General features: G+C 43.9%; 1 protein-coding gene and 1 long non-coding RNA gene across 3 annotated transcripts in view; one reads left to right on the top strand and one right to left on the bottom strand.

Annotated features, from left to right (window-relative positions):
* The window catches only part of LOC111871093 (sodium-coupled neutral amino acid transporter 9 homolog), a 36,996-nt gene that overhangs the window by 3,063 nt on the left and 17,492 nt on the right, over window positions 1-16,441 (top strand). The window contains exons 2-4 of one of the 2 annotated variants that reach the window (XM_023863884.2): window positions 759-884; window positions 2,210-2,348; window positions 5,695-5,792. In XM_023863884.2, coding sequence (XP_023719652.1) covers window positions 759-884; window positions 2,210-2,348; window positions 5,695-5,792 — 363 coding nt within the window. The remainder of the gene's footprint in view (window positions 1-758; window positions 885-2,209; window positions 2,349-5,694; window positions 5,793-16,441) is intronic. The other variant, XM_023863885.2, reaches the window with a different exon arrangement.
* LOC111871097 lies at window positions 2,326-12,306 on the bottom strand. The gene is made up of 2 exons (XR_002843980.2): window positions 12,132-12,306; window positions 2,326-2,403 (listed from the first exon to the last, which is right to left on the bottom strand). It is a non-coding gene; the product is annotated as an uncharacterized LOC111871097 (long non-coding RNA).

Raw genomic sequence — 16,441 nt, 5'->3', positions numbered from 1 at the left:
TGTTGAGGTTCCCACATTTTCCAGACAATCGGCTCATAGATGGCGGCAAGGTTGTCAGCCCTACGCGCCGGCCGCCCTTTACCCCCAAGAATATTCCTGGTACTCATTTCTGTTAGAGGCTGAGTCAACCCGAGGGCAATACTGCGGCTGGAAGGGTTACGTCAATTGAAAAAAATCCAATGACATCATCGGGACTTGAAACCGCGATCTTCCGGCTTGTAGCATAGTGCCTCAACCAACTAAGCAAAAAAATGTGTGCTATTCCGAACGGGTTCGGATATAGATCTATTTCACTGTACACAGATCCAAAACTGTTGATAGGAAAATGATATTAGGTGCTGCTTCTAATTTACTGTTCAAGTGACAAAGTTGGTGCAGTTACCTAGTGTAATACACTTTCGAAAATTCCACCGTCAACATCAATGCACTCTGCAACTCGTGTGAGGACATGCTCGTCTGTACAGTGTACTGTAAAGTCAAATAGCTCTATCTTGGTGCAACTGGTGTGAGGACATGGCGTGTTGCTCGTCTGTACAGGATACAGTGTACTGTACAGTGACATAGCTCTATGTCGGTGCAACTCGTGTGAGGACATGGCGTGTTGCTCGTCTGTACAGGGTACAGGACATATGTACACACAATTTCGCTCAGAATGACCGATACTATGACCTCCCAGAATCTGTGTTCATGAACTCATATCCTTCTTGTTTGCTGTGAATATATTTGTGACACGCAGTTCTTATCGTATTCGTTCACAGTACCACAACGACATTTATCTTCCCTGATTCAGAGACCAGTGACTTCGAGTCTACCCCAGTGAAGCCAGTGACGTCAGCAGCGCCTGCTCCACGCCCGCGACCTGCAGAGCTGTACAACTCTTCCAGGTAATTGAGGAAGAGGTGCAGGAAATTTCCGCGCAATGGCGTCGAGAACAGACAGTAACGGGGGAGACATACGTACTTTACTGTTCATGTATTGTACAAGCCTTCAAGTTAACAATTCTCCGCCTTCCGGCCAACTGAATTGTCTCCTTTCCAAATATATTCAGAAGTGTATATTTACGAATAAGTCACGAGTACATTGTTTAAAGATTACAGATTTAAAACGCAACTCAAAATTATGGTGTTTTGGGATGTAGCGCCATGCATTTTGGGAGATGGATACCCAGTGTTTCGGAGGAACCTGTTTTCCTGAAGATGGAGGCCACAGTTTCGTCAGAAACATTCGCACCCATTTAGTATACTACACGGGAAGTAACTGATTCTGAGACCAAGAAAAATAGCGATCAAGTGATATAAGGAGCTTGATGTAAACAAAAATTCAGTACCCCACCCTAACCCCGTGAAACCTGGAGACCTTCTCCCTACTGGGTGCTTATAAATCCCTTGCTTCTCCTACTCCACTATTGTCAAGGATGGGACACATTCCGTGACTCACTGCTGATCCGACCGTCGCCTTTCAGGCGTCCCAACATTACACATTTCTTCACCGGAAGTCCATATTTTATTGCTGTCACAGACAGTGTATTATCGCCAAACTTTTCCGATTTCTCCATTTCCTTTTGTACGTTTCACTGTCATTTACTCCAGTCATACACCAGACAGGAAGAACACAAGCTGTAACATACAAACTCCGTGATTTTAGTCCGCAAGCGAACTATACCGACCGAGCGACCGCCGCTTGTCGGTGAAGTTTAGTGCCAACTTTTGCGGATAGAGGGTGTCGCGTGGTCGGTGCAACGAATCCCCACGGCCGTTGATTTCGGATTTCTAGACCGGAGCGGCTATTTCCTTGAAATAGCTCCTCAATTATCCTCAGGAGGCTGGGTGGACCCCGTTCCAAACCCACTACTACTCAGAAAATACTCGAACCCGGACCTCTGGATCTGTAGCTAGGAACGCTGACCACTGGACCACAGAGACGGTCTCTTAGTGGGGCGACATTGAGTCCAGTTGGTACAGTGGCCACTACTGGCCTACTGTACCAGCCCCAGATGTTAGATGATGGGGAAAGCGAAATACTCGGAGAAAACCTGCCACTGCGCTGCATAGCAACGGTGTTACACGTTAATGAAATGATGCGATAGTAACGAGTATATATTGACTAGTCACAAGCCACTTAGTTATGTACTCTGGTGAGTGATAACAACGTTGGAGGTCCCCAAGGCCTTGGTCTGTCACTACAGCAACAATCCTTCTCGTTACTGTAGGAGACCATTCACGTACCATGCCAACAACTTCCGGAAGGGCGACACCAGTTGGGAGAAACAAATGAGTACCTCAATGACTAGCAATCGACTTCAATACTACAGTAAACTTCAGACTTACGCTTCAGATGGCTTGACTCTGGTAAGTATAGTTGAAAATCCGTGATGTTGGTGTGTTTCATTGTTGCTTTCGGCAACTGCGAAATTAATAAATAGAACATTGAGTCAAATGAGGAAATATATGTAAGAATATAGAATGGGGCAGTTGTTGCATGCTTCAAGGTATTAGTTAGAAGATAATCACAAAGACCTCTTTAACGACAGTCTGTAGAGAGGCTGCGGTTCCGCCCGGCTACCTCCTAGATGCAGATGAGTGTTATCGCTACAGTAAACATGTTCTCTGTGTTAATGAGTTACGTCATCGAATATCCTGCGAGCGGTTATTGGTCCTTCAGTATACTGAGCTGCCGATAAGTGGGTAGACTGACTTCCAGCAGGTGCATCGTGTTTCTGCAAGTTATCTGGGTTCCGTTTGAAAGCATAATTAAGATACGAGGGAGATCAGTAAATAGTTCACAGATGCATATAAAATGTAAAACGTGATATTCCAACCTGGAAAAGAAAAGAAAAACATTTATTTCTCGACATATTCTCCACCAACATTGGTACACTTGTCCATCGCTTTACCGGTGCGCCGAAACCTGCAGCATACAGTCTCTCCTGACTGTTGTCTCAACGAATTCCACGCCTCCGTTTCAACATCTTCGTCCTTAAGAGAATTTCTCGACTCAGCTGTGAACCGCTCCAGCAGTAATGCCTGTACTTCAGGGTCTCAAATTTTATCGTTTTATTCACTTCATTACGCACACATACAGACGTTTTGTTTCTACTTGTCATATCAGATGCTCAAATTATCGTGATGAGAAAAGGGACCATTAGTTCTTCCAAGAACTTCTTGTTCATTTCAACAAATATGGAGTGAACATTACAATTAATATGTTGCTGGACATTATCCATCATCTTGTCTGTTCTTAAAAAACCGTCTAGTTTCTATTAAAAACACAACGTTTCGGGAACTGGAATCTGTCCCCGTCTTCAGGTAAAACCTCCGGTCCGGAGATAGGGGCTAGCTCTGTCTATTGGACCCAACTGAGTAGGTTTCACCTGAAGACGGGGACAGATTCCAGTTCCCGAAACGTTGTGTTTTAATAGAAACTAGACGTTTTTTTAAGAACAGACAAGATGATGGATAATGTCCAGCAACATATTAATTGTAACAATTTACCATCATCACAAACTTTTAGATCTTATGGAGTGAACATATTAATCAATCTTAAAATTTTTGAAATCATATCCTAAGTGTTTAGCTGTGGTCCCTAATTATGATGGAATGTTGCTTTCGGCCTCACCAGCGCCTGCGCAACAGTTGACTCGGGACGAACACTGTATAGATATGGAGGGGGGAGAGAGAAACGAAAATTTCTGGTTCTCTTTTGTCCTTTCGTGGCCATTAACTGACAGATCCAAATATGCTAAGCAAAAAAGCACAAGCACACAGAATAGCTTTAAGAATTACGGCCCCATTACCTGGAAAATTCGCGTTACTATTCGTCACGAAGTTATCAGAACGATTATCTGGTTTTAATATCTAGGGGGGGGGGCGGGTGGATTTCTCATTGCCTGGGACGGCGTCTAGGCGTCCCGGCGCCAAACAGGTGCACCGAAAAGGCTGCAGGATATTCGTGCAAACGGATGTCTGTCGGAAGTGACACAGCGTCAGATCAGCTGCATCTGCGGCAGGTGCTCTGTCCGGGCCTCTTACGCGCAGCTGCACGGATTATCAGCACACCCCCCTCCCCCACTGCCATGCCGAAGTGTTCACAGTACTAAAAATGTATTACCTACTGTGCATTAATTAATATTCTGTAGGAAGCAATTTAGGTAAAATGTGTGTTGATTATAAACTGTCCTTAAACGTTCAGAGCCACTTCAGCAAGTTCAATGCAGACAACGAAGCCGCAAATTCTTGATACAAATTGTATTTGTGGTCGAAAAAATCAAAACTGTGTGCAAATCGTTTTAATTCTAGTTCGCAAAAATGTCGGGGAGAAATGGGTGCTCATACACATTTTGTCTGATTTCCACTGGCCACTGAGTGCTAGAACTTACTTCCTAAGTTCCGGCCAGGTGAGGTCTTTAATCCAGTTCTTAGAAGACACTACTCTGCTGTAATTTCCCTGACTAGAATGTTCTGTACTACGCAAAGTGCGGCCGCCGCATAAGTCTGACGATCTCACTGCCATCTGTGAGTGACTGTCTAGGAAAATGTGGGAATCTCGACGTCTCACAACCCCATGGGCCTCCAAGGCCCCTTACAGAGGTAATTTTACCTTTTTATCCAAATATTAATCGATTCAAGCATTTTACACAAGTGCACAGCTTAAGAAAGGCATGACAAGCACAGATTGGTACGTCTGGATGCAATTTCAGTGACTGCGTCTTGTTCATGGGCCGTAAACTGCAACTTGCGCGTAGGAACAAAACCGATCAGACGAGAATCTGATCGTTGTGGTCAGTATTCTTGGCGCAGCCCAATACTAAACGTTCAGCGGTACTCAAAGAGGTCCAGGGCTGCGTCCCCGGATTCCTGACCTCTGTCCCGTCAGTCCCTTTAAAGACGGCGATGCCAAACACAGGAAGCGGTTAATAAAGAAGGCTGATGTCCCTGTGCTTAATTAATTAAGCATTATGCCATGAAGACGTATGTACGAGTGGAAGTACAGCGTCGCCATTCTTGACCTCGACGCTAGTGAGTGACCAGCTTTAAGCTTCGGCCGCTTTCTCCCTGCGGAAAAAAGCCACTGGTATCCGGAAAGCAGTCTTCTAGGATGTGACGCCGTGTATATATTGTGTTAACCGACGTTTCGGAGGAACGTATCGCCTCCATCTTCAGGGTAGAACAAATCCGCGATACGTTCCTCCGAAACGTCGGTTAACACAATATCTACACGGCCCCACATCCCAGAAGACTGCTTTCTTCATAGTCACCGCCGTGAAAACCTCAACTATTACATACAAAGTTATCATTACAAGAACAAGAATGACTTCATGCCTATTATTTTCGACTTGGAACTGCGTGCCAGATACCGTGGGTACTTTGGGCTTCAGATCACTATTCATGGCCTGATTTAACACAAAGAAAAAACACTAATAATCAATGAGGCATCGTTTCTGTCTACAAAATTGCGCTGGTATTAATTTGGAGGGAATTATTATTTTTGTCGCCTCATCCATCCAATTCATAATACTGCATAATACTGCTATGAACTTATTACGAACCTCGCTCACAATTATTTCTGTAGTGCATAGAGTATCGTTAGGAGCACTGGGAACAAAGTAGCTGATGTGTACTGCAATGCTGTCAGATAATAGCTGCATACTATTTCTCTACTTTAAGTAATACTATCTCCTTTATCTTTATTACTTAGGTGATTCCGGATCACGTGCTACCCTTCACCTACTTTGTACCCTACATTTCTAGGGAGGAGCCGAGAGGGGACGGGAAACAGAGCAGTCTCGTCACCATGTAAGTACCGAAATTCATTAAAACTTCCATTTCTTTATGAGTACAACGCATGCTCAGTAGATTCTATGAAAATGATTGGCCTCTGAAGCCATATTTTCTTCTCAGGGCTAAAACAAACATACAGTAAATTAAACTGGAACCTACTGTTAAAGAGAAAATCTCAAAAGAGGTTCTTCCATTTGATTTATATCAGAACAGACAGGAATATTTATTACGTATTGGCAAGAAACCGTTACGAGCATTGACTTCGGGATATTTTAATACTGATGATGCCTAACTTTTCATAAATATCTTAATTTCTCCAACTCAGCCCTTTCATCAATATTTCATACACTAAGATCAGATCGTTTTCAAGCTATTGCGTCACATATGCTGCGTTAATCAAGGCTTCTTCTTCTTCTGCTTCCTTCTCTTTGGAAAATTCAAAATACAATCATGCGCTATGTGTGAAACTTTCATTTGTCTTTTGATCTGATGCCTATAACTAATGCACCACTGTTGCTAGGGGGGGTGAAATTTGGTATGGATATAGGCCAGACACACCTACATATTACGAATGAAAATTGTTTGCAGTCAAAAATTACAAATATTGCGGAAATGAGAAACTTCGAGGTTGTATTAGACGAATATGTGTATCTGTAAAGAAAGTTGTCTTCTGGGTTTAGGCACCGTGTATTCTTCGTTTTGGCCGACGTTTCGGAGGAACGTAGCGCCTCCATCTTCAGAGCAGTTGAATGGCTTGGAATGCAGAGAGCAGTAGCTACTGCTACGCCGGCCAAAACGAAGAATACAAGGTGCCTAAACCCAGAAGACAACTTTCTTCATAGTCATCGCCGTGAAAACCTCAAAACTTACATGTGTATCTGTACTTCAGCAATACGTTCTTCACAAGAAACAGATCTGCAGGACTGGAGATTTATGCCACAGGAGAGTGAAGAGTTCTGTTCGAAACACCTTGTTTATATTCCAATAGGCCGCAGCAAATAGGCACCTGCCAAGTTAATCACTCGTTTTCATACGAGGAAGACAAACATCTTTATAATTAACAATCAACAATCAAGTTCCTTCCGTCAAATGTGACACTTTTTTAAGTTTTCCACCTCGTCACCACCTGCCTTACATGTTTCGGCTCACCACGGAGCCATCATCAGAGGCATTTATAGTAGAAAAAGAAATCACCAACACACAAAACTTCACTTTGTCAAAGATAACCACGTTCCAGTTAATTAAAATAATTACAAATAGTTAAAATTACCCAGAGTATCGGTTCACTAAAAGTTTTTCACACACCACAGTAGCTTTCTTATTTGTTCGTCGTTACTTCTGTAAAATTATGTTTCATTATTTGAAGTAAGAATTCTTAAAATTCCTAGAATTCTTTCCCGCTTGGCCCAATCTTTTTGCTTCGGGGTGTTGCTGACGTGTGTTGTCTGTAGGTAGTTGATGTTGCTTGTCTGTGTGTTGTGATGCTTGTGTATAATAATAATCATTCATGATAACTCAATATGATCGACTGAAGATGATTAATGAAGATTAATGATAATGATTTGTTATTATTATTCAAAATCGGAATAGTACACCTGAGACATGCGCAATGGAGCAACAATATTTGCATTTGCCATTACATTTCGAGAAGCGAATTACAGTTTTCGAAACTGAACACACTGCTTTAACGGGTCACTTCACCACTCTCCATGTTACGTCGCATAAAACTGTAACCTGGACAACACTGTTCCTCGTGTACGCAAATGGTATAGGGAGAAATGCTGGGTCAAGTATTAGACTTTTCTCAGATGACTGTATAATATATAGGAAGATTATAAACAATACGGGGGCACGCGGTGGCGTAGTTGGTTGAGGCACTATGCTGCAAGCCAGAAGGTCGCGGGTTCAAGTCCCGATGAGGTCACTGGACTTTTTCAATTGACCTGATCCTTCCAGCCGCACTGTGGCCCTGGGGTCGACTCAGCATCTAACAGAAATGAGTACCAGGAATTAAATAATTTCTTCTATTGTTGTCGTGGGCGGTTGCCTAGCGATAGCCCGGATATCGTTGACGTGTTTACCGGCCGTTACCTAGCAACGCATGTTCCGTCTCGCGATTGTTGCATAGCAACGGTACTACACTTTACAATATACATGTGATGTGGGTGAAATTTATTCTGATATGAATACAGCAGGACAACCAACTAGGCTAAGGTCAGTGCTGATATGAATTATCAACTGGATCCCAAGACCTCTAGCATACAGGAACTGAGATACACAACTCGCCTCTCTCGATAGAGGAAGCTGGGGCAGACACTAACCTTCAACTCAACGTAGGTCAGTGAACATACGGCATGGTACCATGAACTTTTTTTTTTGTTTTGCATCCGTGGAGCTACGATAAACTTCGACATTCATAGTCGCCGAAAGGTCGCCTAATTAACAAATTAATGTAATAACTGCATGGAGCATGTTCTTTGAAACCTACAACTGATGGAGTTAGTCGAGGAATTGTCCGTACTTTATACAACCTGAAAGTTTATTACCGTGTTCACAGGATCCATATCCTGGAGCACGTGAATCCGAGTCCACAACCTCCCACTGCACTTCCTTAAGAAGTATGTTAATACACTTCCGTATCCTGGTAACGCGAAAAGAAATTAATGGGTTCCTGATTAGACCAAGCTGTTTACTGGACGAGTTGTTTGCAACTGCAATTACAGTCACTCAGAAATGGCGTCTTCCGGCGATGCGACCTGACTGGTCCCGTCGTCTTCTGGTTCCTAGCTGAGCTGGTTTCTTCTGCTCTCAGCTCTGCTCCGTTCGCCTCTGATCTGGTCTCCGCTCTGCTCTCCTCTGATCTTACCTTCGACAGTCGGACGGACTAGAAGACGCCTTCGTCAAGGGCTTCGTTCCCCGTGTTAGCTAGTGTATCGGTAGCTTGGCTATTAGTTGCCGGGGAACGTGTTTTCATTTTTAGGTAACACGTTGATTTTATCACTAGCGTATTGGTTGTTGCGGGAACAACGCTTATTGAGCCGTTGCCCGGCAGTGGACGTCATTGTATGCGTTGTCTCGGAAACGTGTTTTAATAAGCCGTTGTCTAGCAATGGACGCCTTCTTTGACTCAAGATATTCCAGCTTTTAGGCGGCACGCCACAGTATTATCTTCTTGCTTGCACATATATCTTCCAAGTGCTCTCTTTCTTTAAGATTTCCCGACCAAAACTTTATATCGATTTCTCGCCCTCTTCATGTGTGCTACATGCCTTGCTCATCTTATCCTCCTTGATATTACGATCCTACTTATATCTGAATAGTGAAGTAAGTAAAAGTAAAGCTATCCCTGTAACAGGCCGTGAAGGCCCATAGGGTTGTGAGACGTTGAGGGTCCCATATTATCTAGACCAGGCATGCCCAACGCGTCGATCGCGGGGCGATTTTTGGTCGATCTCATAGGCCTATAAGGAAATTATACGTGAAAAGCATGTAAATTCACTTGTAATATAATATGATTATATTCAGATTTTGAAGGGAAAATACGTGTTCAAGTAGTCTGTACTTTCAATGTATGTTGCTTTTTGCAACAAACACCATGTGTCGTGTTATTTTTACCAATATTTTTGCTTAAAGCGAGGTACGACGATAGGAGGGGGGTATATCACTGGCAGTTTTGACGCTAAAAGGTCGATCACAACCTGTCTGAAGTTGGACATGCCTGATCTAGACAATCGGCTCAAAGATGGCGGTAAGGTTGTCAGCCTTACGCGCCGGCCGCGCTTTACTCTCCAGGAAAATTATTTAATTAATTCCTGGTACTCATTTCTGTTAGAGGCTTAGTCGACGCCAGGGCCATAGTGCGGCTGGAAGGATTAGGTCAATTGAAAAAAATCCAATTACCTCATCGGGATTTTGAACCTGCGACCTTCCGGCTTGTAGCATAGCCCTTCAACCAACTACGCTACTGCTTCAATTTTAATTGCCTGATTCATACTTATATCTGACAAATAATAAAAATTACGAAGCTCTTCATTGTGTAGCTGTATCCAGACTACTATAACTACATCCCCCATAAGTGTGCTGTTTGGAACCCTTAATGAGATATACAAAGCTTCAAACCCATGCAAAAGAAACATATTAACGTACATTTCACATTTCACTGCTTTAGATGACAAGACAAAATATTCTGAACTGAGGAGTAACAAGCCGCCCGTAACCCACACGAATATTCGTGGTACTCATTTCTGTTAGAGGCTGAGTCGATACCAGGACCATAGTGCGGCTGAAGGATTAGGTTAATTGAAAACATCCAATGACGTCATCTGGAATCGAGCCCGAGCATAGTGCCTCAATCAACTAAGCTACCTCGTGCCATCTGTCTAGAGATTATACAACTACAAAAATGTTTTCCCTTGCAACAGATGAATGCTACCCGTTTTAATTTATTCAGTTGTTTATGGTTTGTTTCCGGATGTTGTCAGTTGATGAGGCTGCATACTGTCAAATCGTAGGATGATCAAACAATGGTGAACTGGAAATGGTGTTGGACGAAGTGGCGGTGGCCTAATTTGAGCCATTGTCCCGTAATTCGCCTGGACGAACTGAGGAAAACCATGAGATAAATCAGTCGGAATAACAGGTCTTCGGACCGAGTTTTGAACCTGTGAACTCCCGAATATGAAGAAGACTGTTACTCACTTGACTGCGACATTTCTCATACTTTTTGTTATTGCTAGTTGGGTGGGACTAAGTCCCTTGTACTGCGGCCACTTCTGGCCTATTGTACCAGCCCCAGATGATAGGTGAGAGTGATTGTGGAGCAATTGGTGGAATGAAGATTGGCAGGGGAAACCGAAGTACTCGGAGAAAACCCGCCCCAGCGCCACTTTGTCCACAACAAATCCTACTTGACCAGACCCGGGATCGAACCCGGACCGCCGCGGTGGGAAGCCAGCGACTAACCGCTTGAGCTATGGCGCGGCCAAACAATGCCTTGGTCCGATATGGACCAGTCCCGGGATCGAACCCGGGCCGCCGCGGTGGGAAGCCAGCGACTAACCGCTTGAGCTATGGCGCGGCCAAAGAATGCCTTGGTCCGATATGGACCAGTCCCGGGATCGACCCCGGGCCGCCGCGGTGGGAAGCCAGCGACTAACCGCTTGAGCTATGGCGCGGCCAAAGAATGCCTTGGTCCGATATGGAATCTTCGAATTCAGCTCCCGGATTTAAAATTGATGGAATGTGAACTGAATAAGTATGCGACGTTGCATGAAGTGGCTTCTGATTATCGATAGTATTAAAATTCCCATAGTCGTTTTGATGCACTTGTAAATATACCCAGAATTTCCGGGCTTTCGGATTTTGGCCATCATCTTGTATTCTAAAAACTAGAAAACATAACATTTCGGAAACTGGATCTGTTTCCGTCCACAGGTGCTGGGGGAGACGTATTCTATTTAGTCCCATAGAACTGGACAACCCTTGTCAGATTCACTACAGCTATTTAATTGCCTGCGACCAGCCTACTTCGAAGGGAGACAACAGGAAAATGTGATAAAGCCTGCATATTCGTGAAACTGATGGAAAGAGAGGTACAAACTCAGGTTCATGAACACCAATGCGTAGAAACATTGTGTTTTCAAGTTTTTAGAATACCGGACGATGGGCAAAGCCCGAAGCCCCAGTAATTCTGAATGTTATACACCATCGTCAGAACCCATTAGAATCTACTTATAAATATATTTTATCGTCGTTTAAGGAAAATACTATTTATGCGCTAGAAGTGTACAGTTAGAGGAAGAAAAACACGTTTAAAACGATTGGCTATCAGTATACACTCGTCCATCCGTTAATTCGTCAGGGGTGACGGGTTCGTTGCTTTGTTCTTTTAATAAAGATTTGTGCAGAATGAAAACCAGCACAACTGAACTTTACAGGAGGCATGTGACATGTTAGCACGATTTTTCTGATCTAAGAAAACATCGAATAAAATTGTGAAATTAGAATATTTGTGTTTACGCTGTAACTGGGTTAAAATCCGGGTAACTTGACAGTTTTCTCTAACATGAAACATATCACTTGAAGAAGCAGATCTCGTAACAAATTTAAAGAATATAAAATATTAAATGTCTCCTGAACTTCCACTATTGTACACTCCAATACATCCTCTTCAAGGCTATATCGATTGCATTTGGCCAGGGAATAAACAAGTGACAGTCGCAGTAGAGACCTCGAGGTCACTTGAGTTCATTGGCAATACATAACTAAATATGTAAGTGAACACACACTACATTTTTACGGAATCTGCTTGAAGATATCAAAACTTACAGGATACAAAATGTCGGATGTACTCACGTTTAGCGCGTAGAGGCCGCACACACTGCGTCAGACAGCCTCTCCCATGTGAATGCCAGTTCAGACTACGGGCATTTTTGCAACCCTTTCTATTCCGTTAGACCGTCTGGCAGTTCGAAGCACCGCCCCCATGTCTCGCGCTACACTACAACCTCAAAACATCATCCCTAAACAACAAAACAGCCCCAGATTTACTCTCCGAAATTTCGTAATAAAAGAAACGAAATAATATGCGAGTATTATCGGTGCACCCTGTTACACGTCACTTGTTTATTCCTTGTTAGTTACCAGCCGTCTCACATGAAACTTTTTTTTTAACTTTTGAACTTTCGTAAGGGCTGCACACGACATAATAAGATAAACTAGCCATCACTATAGGAGCCGGGATAGCTCAGTCGGTATAGCGACAACCGAGGCGTCGGAATTAGAGTCCTGGTAGGGTCAAGAATTTTCTCTTCTCCATGTCGTCCAGACCGGCTCTGGGGTCCACCCAGCCTCCTATCCAACGGGCATCAAGGGCTCTTTCCCCGAAGGTTAAACGACCGAGGCGTGAAGGCGACCACTCACCTCCAATATTGCCGAGGTCAAGAATATGTGGATCAATATATCCACTCCCCTGTACGCCTTCAAGGCGCAGTGCTTAATTAGTTAAGCACAGGAACAACTTTATCTTACCCATCACTATAGGAAACACAGGCGCATAGATGAGGGTATACTCCCAAAAACTGAAATTACCGATGGAAGCACAGCAGTTCCATCAAAATTTTTAGAGACATCTGAAGATGACCAATGTTGGTCGAGGCGTGTAGTGTGCATGTATCACTTATGTGGAAGAGCTTATAACATTTAAAATAAAAAGAAGTTGCACGTGAGACGGCTAATAACTTAACAGGAATAAATAATAGGTCACTAATTGATTTATTTGCGTTGCTGTTGAACTCAATCATATATGATGATACATGGGGCGTCAGAATTTATTACAGCACTCATTCTGGTTCATCGTGACATAAAGATAGGAAGCAGATGGTCTGAAAATGTGGCACAGTCAAGATATTTGGGAACGACGATAACAAATCAAAACCTGATTCAGGAGGAAATTAAGAGACTGAGGAGGTGAATGGTCAGCTTCACGTTCCGGCCTCTTTACCGCCGTACCCACTGGCTGGGCCTCAGAGCCGGTCTGGACGACGTGAAGAAGAGAAAATCCTTGACTCCTACCGGGACTCGAACTCCGAACCCTCGGTCGTCCAGCCTGTAGCCAGTCACTATACCGACTGCGCTATCCCGGTTCATACGAGTTTCAAAATCTTCGAAAATAAAAGACCGAACTTTATAAAAATCACTCTCTTCCTAGGTATGACGCCGTGTAGTCTGGTAGATCGTTGGAACTACCAGACTACCCGGCGTAAGTATCTCAGACTTCACAACTCGTATAAGTTTTCAAGATTTTACTGTCATGTATTTTTTATATTGTGGTCGTCTGGATTGCGACAGAGGTGGATACCAAAGTTTCGGAGAAATATGCTGCTTCTTTCTTCGGTGTCGAAGTGTGGGATGAGGATAGAGTTATAGAGACGTGCTGCAAGGAAAGCAGTCGGGGCCAATGCGAACCCCTTTCTTACGTAACGTGACCAGTGAGGAACGTGCTGACAAGTATTTCAATGCAACGTTATCAAAACACGACTTACAAATTTAATACAGAATTAGCCAAAAATTTAAGGCGCTCAAGAATTGTCTAGAATTCTGGTCCCTTTTGCAGATCACTGGAGGCAGCAGTTTAAGGCTAACTGTGGAACAGAGAACCATGTAAGGAATGTGGAGCATTTCACATGTATTCGTGAAGAAGTTAGGTGGAAAAGTGAACATAATCGCCTTCAGCCATTGCCCGTGTTTGCGTTTTAGGATGGGCAACAACTGTAGAAGAATTACGTCGCTCTCCCCTGGGTTCGACATCACGTCCAGATAGGCTCACATTGACAGATCTTATCATTCAAGTAAATTCCGGGATAAAGATGTAAGGAGCATTGAGCTCAACATTCTCTGTTCCCCAGTGCTGAGGTCTAAATGTCTAAGCTTTTGCCTCCATGCACGCCATAAGCCATTTTCGGTGGTGATATTTCTTCACTCTATATTTACATGAGGGGCCGCGCCATAGCTCAAGCGGTTAGTCGCTGGCCTGGGTTCGATCCCGGTCTGGTCAAGTGAGATTTGTGGTGGACAAAGTGGTGCTGTGGCAGGATTTCTCCGAGTACTTCGGTTTCCCCTGCCAATCTTCATTCCACCAATTGTTCCACAATCACCCTCACCTATTATCTGGGGCTGGTACAACAGGCCAGAAGTGGCCGCAGTACAAGGGACTTAGTCCCACCCCACTAGCAATAATGATAATAATAATAATAATAATAATAATATTCACACGAGCAATTTTTACGGTTTGCACAGTTACTTTGAGAGAAAAACTAATCTTGTTAACTATCTAACTTCATGGAGCTGAGCCCTTCTTGAGAAGCCGACACTAGCGCAGCTACTCAAGAAATTTCCAACATTTTACGGAACCCGAAGGTTCATTACAGTGTTTACAAGAGCCCTCCACTGGTCCCTATCCTGAGCCAGATCAATCCAGTCCATACCACCTCATTATATTTCTTTATGATTCATTTTAATATTATCCACCCACCTATGTCTTGCTCTTCCTAGTGGTCTCTTTTTCCTTCTGGCTTTCCCACCAATATCCTATATGCATTCATCTTTTACCCACTCGTGCTACATGCCCTGCCAATTTCGTCACCCTTGACTTGATCATTGTGATTATACTTGGCGAAGCGTACAAGTTATGGAGCTCCTCATTGTGATCGCTTCTTTATGAATTATCCCAGAAGCTCATATCACTGTTGGTGCGTCATGCTTCTGGGTGCATATGAAATTGTTAAGATTTGGNAATTTCTAACTTTCAAATTCGATTTACATGAAGAACAACCAACATGGCAAACTCTGTCCAGTATTGCTAGTATCCTGGACTCTAAACACAAGGACATAACATTAGTTTATAATGGCTTCCTTCCAGATCCTCTCCTGTTCGTTCTCAGAGTCAGAGTTACTTTAGACTGGCCGTTTACCGCCAATCAGCTCTTGGTGCCAAGCCCCTTGAGACTCACGACCAGCAACTTTCTTTTTCAACTGATCCCTTATGTAACATCCTCTCTGACAACAGAAAGGGTATGTCGTTTACAGCTGTTACTGATCCTCGCCAGCGCAGTCATTCCCCGGTCCGAGTCCCTCGGGACTCATTATTACATTTTACAGTCTCAGATTCGAGACCCCCCCCCCCCAACCTGGAGAGCCATGTCTCCGTATCTATATCCCGCAGGAACGGTGCGGCCCGCTTATATTCCAAGGCACTGGGTTCCCCAACTGTCCCCGGCCTCAGCAACAGCTCACAACCACTGAAGCCCAGCTGTTATCTAACCGCAACTCCTAACTTGTCCTCCGTATGACATCTCGGCACGGACCGCACAGAAAACGCCGTTTCTCTGTTGCTGTTTACGGCCCTCTGCCTAGTAACGGCTGTTGTATAGTTGCTTATTTCGCGGTCGTTGCCTAGGAACAGGTCTACACGCCACAATATATATTCCGGGACTAGGTCAGTCCATGTTTACAGGACCACCGTGAACTTGTATTCCAGTACACTGTTGCAAATATCCCTACTTGCCAATACAGCCACTGACATTTGAATAAAGAGGTCTCGTTTATTTATCGCCGCTGTAACAACTACATACTATGTTATATGCTGTAATACGCTAGAGTAAGGACGGTGAATTGGGACAGGTGTGGAAAACAGCATTCGGGGCCTCTTAAAAGGTAGCAGAACCAGTCTAGCACCTGTCTGGAATCCTGAATAGGAAGCAGGTGGATGGAAACCACTTTGCCTGAAAGTTCGGTTTTAACAGAGGGACAAGGTATGCAAACCGCCATTACAGCTGACAACTGCAACTTCAAGCGACGTCTTCAACACGTAAAATGAAAAAGTGTGGTTAAAATAAACGCACTTTCAAAAAGCGACGATAAAGCTATCTCTGTAACAGGCCGTCGAGGCTCCCACATTTTCTAGACAATCGGCTCACAGATGGCGGTAAATTTGTCAGTCTTACGCGCCAGCCGCCCGTTACTCCCAGAAAGATTCCTGGTAGTCATTTCTGTTAGAAGCTGAGACGACCCCAGGGACATAGCGCGGCTGGAAGGATTAGGTTAATTGACAAATTCAATAACCTCACGGGGAATAGAACCCACTTGTAGCACAGTGCCCCCCCCCC

Source organism: Cryptotermes secundus, unplaced genomic scaffold (assembly GCF_002891405.2).
Source record: "Cryptotermes secundus unplaced genomic scaffold, Csec_1.0 scaffold250, whole genome shotgun sequence".
NCBI lineage: Eukaryota > Metazoa > Arthropoda > Insecta > Blattodea > Kalotermitidae > Cryptotermes > Cryptotermes secundus.
This window is presented reverse-complemented; position numbering and strand designations above follow the sequence as displayed.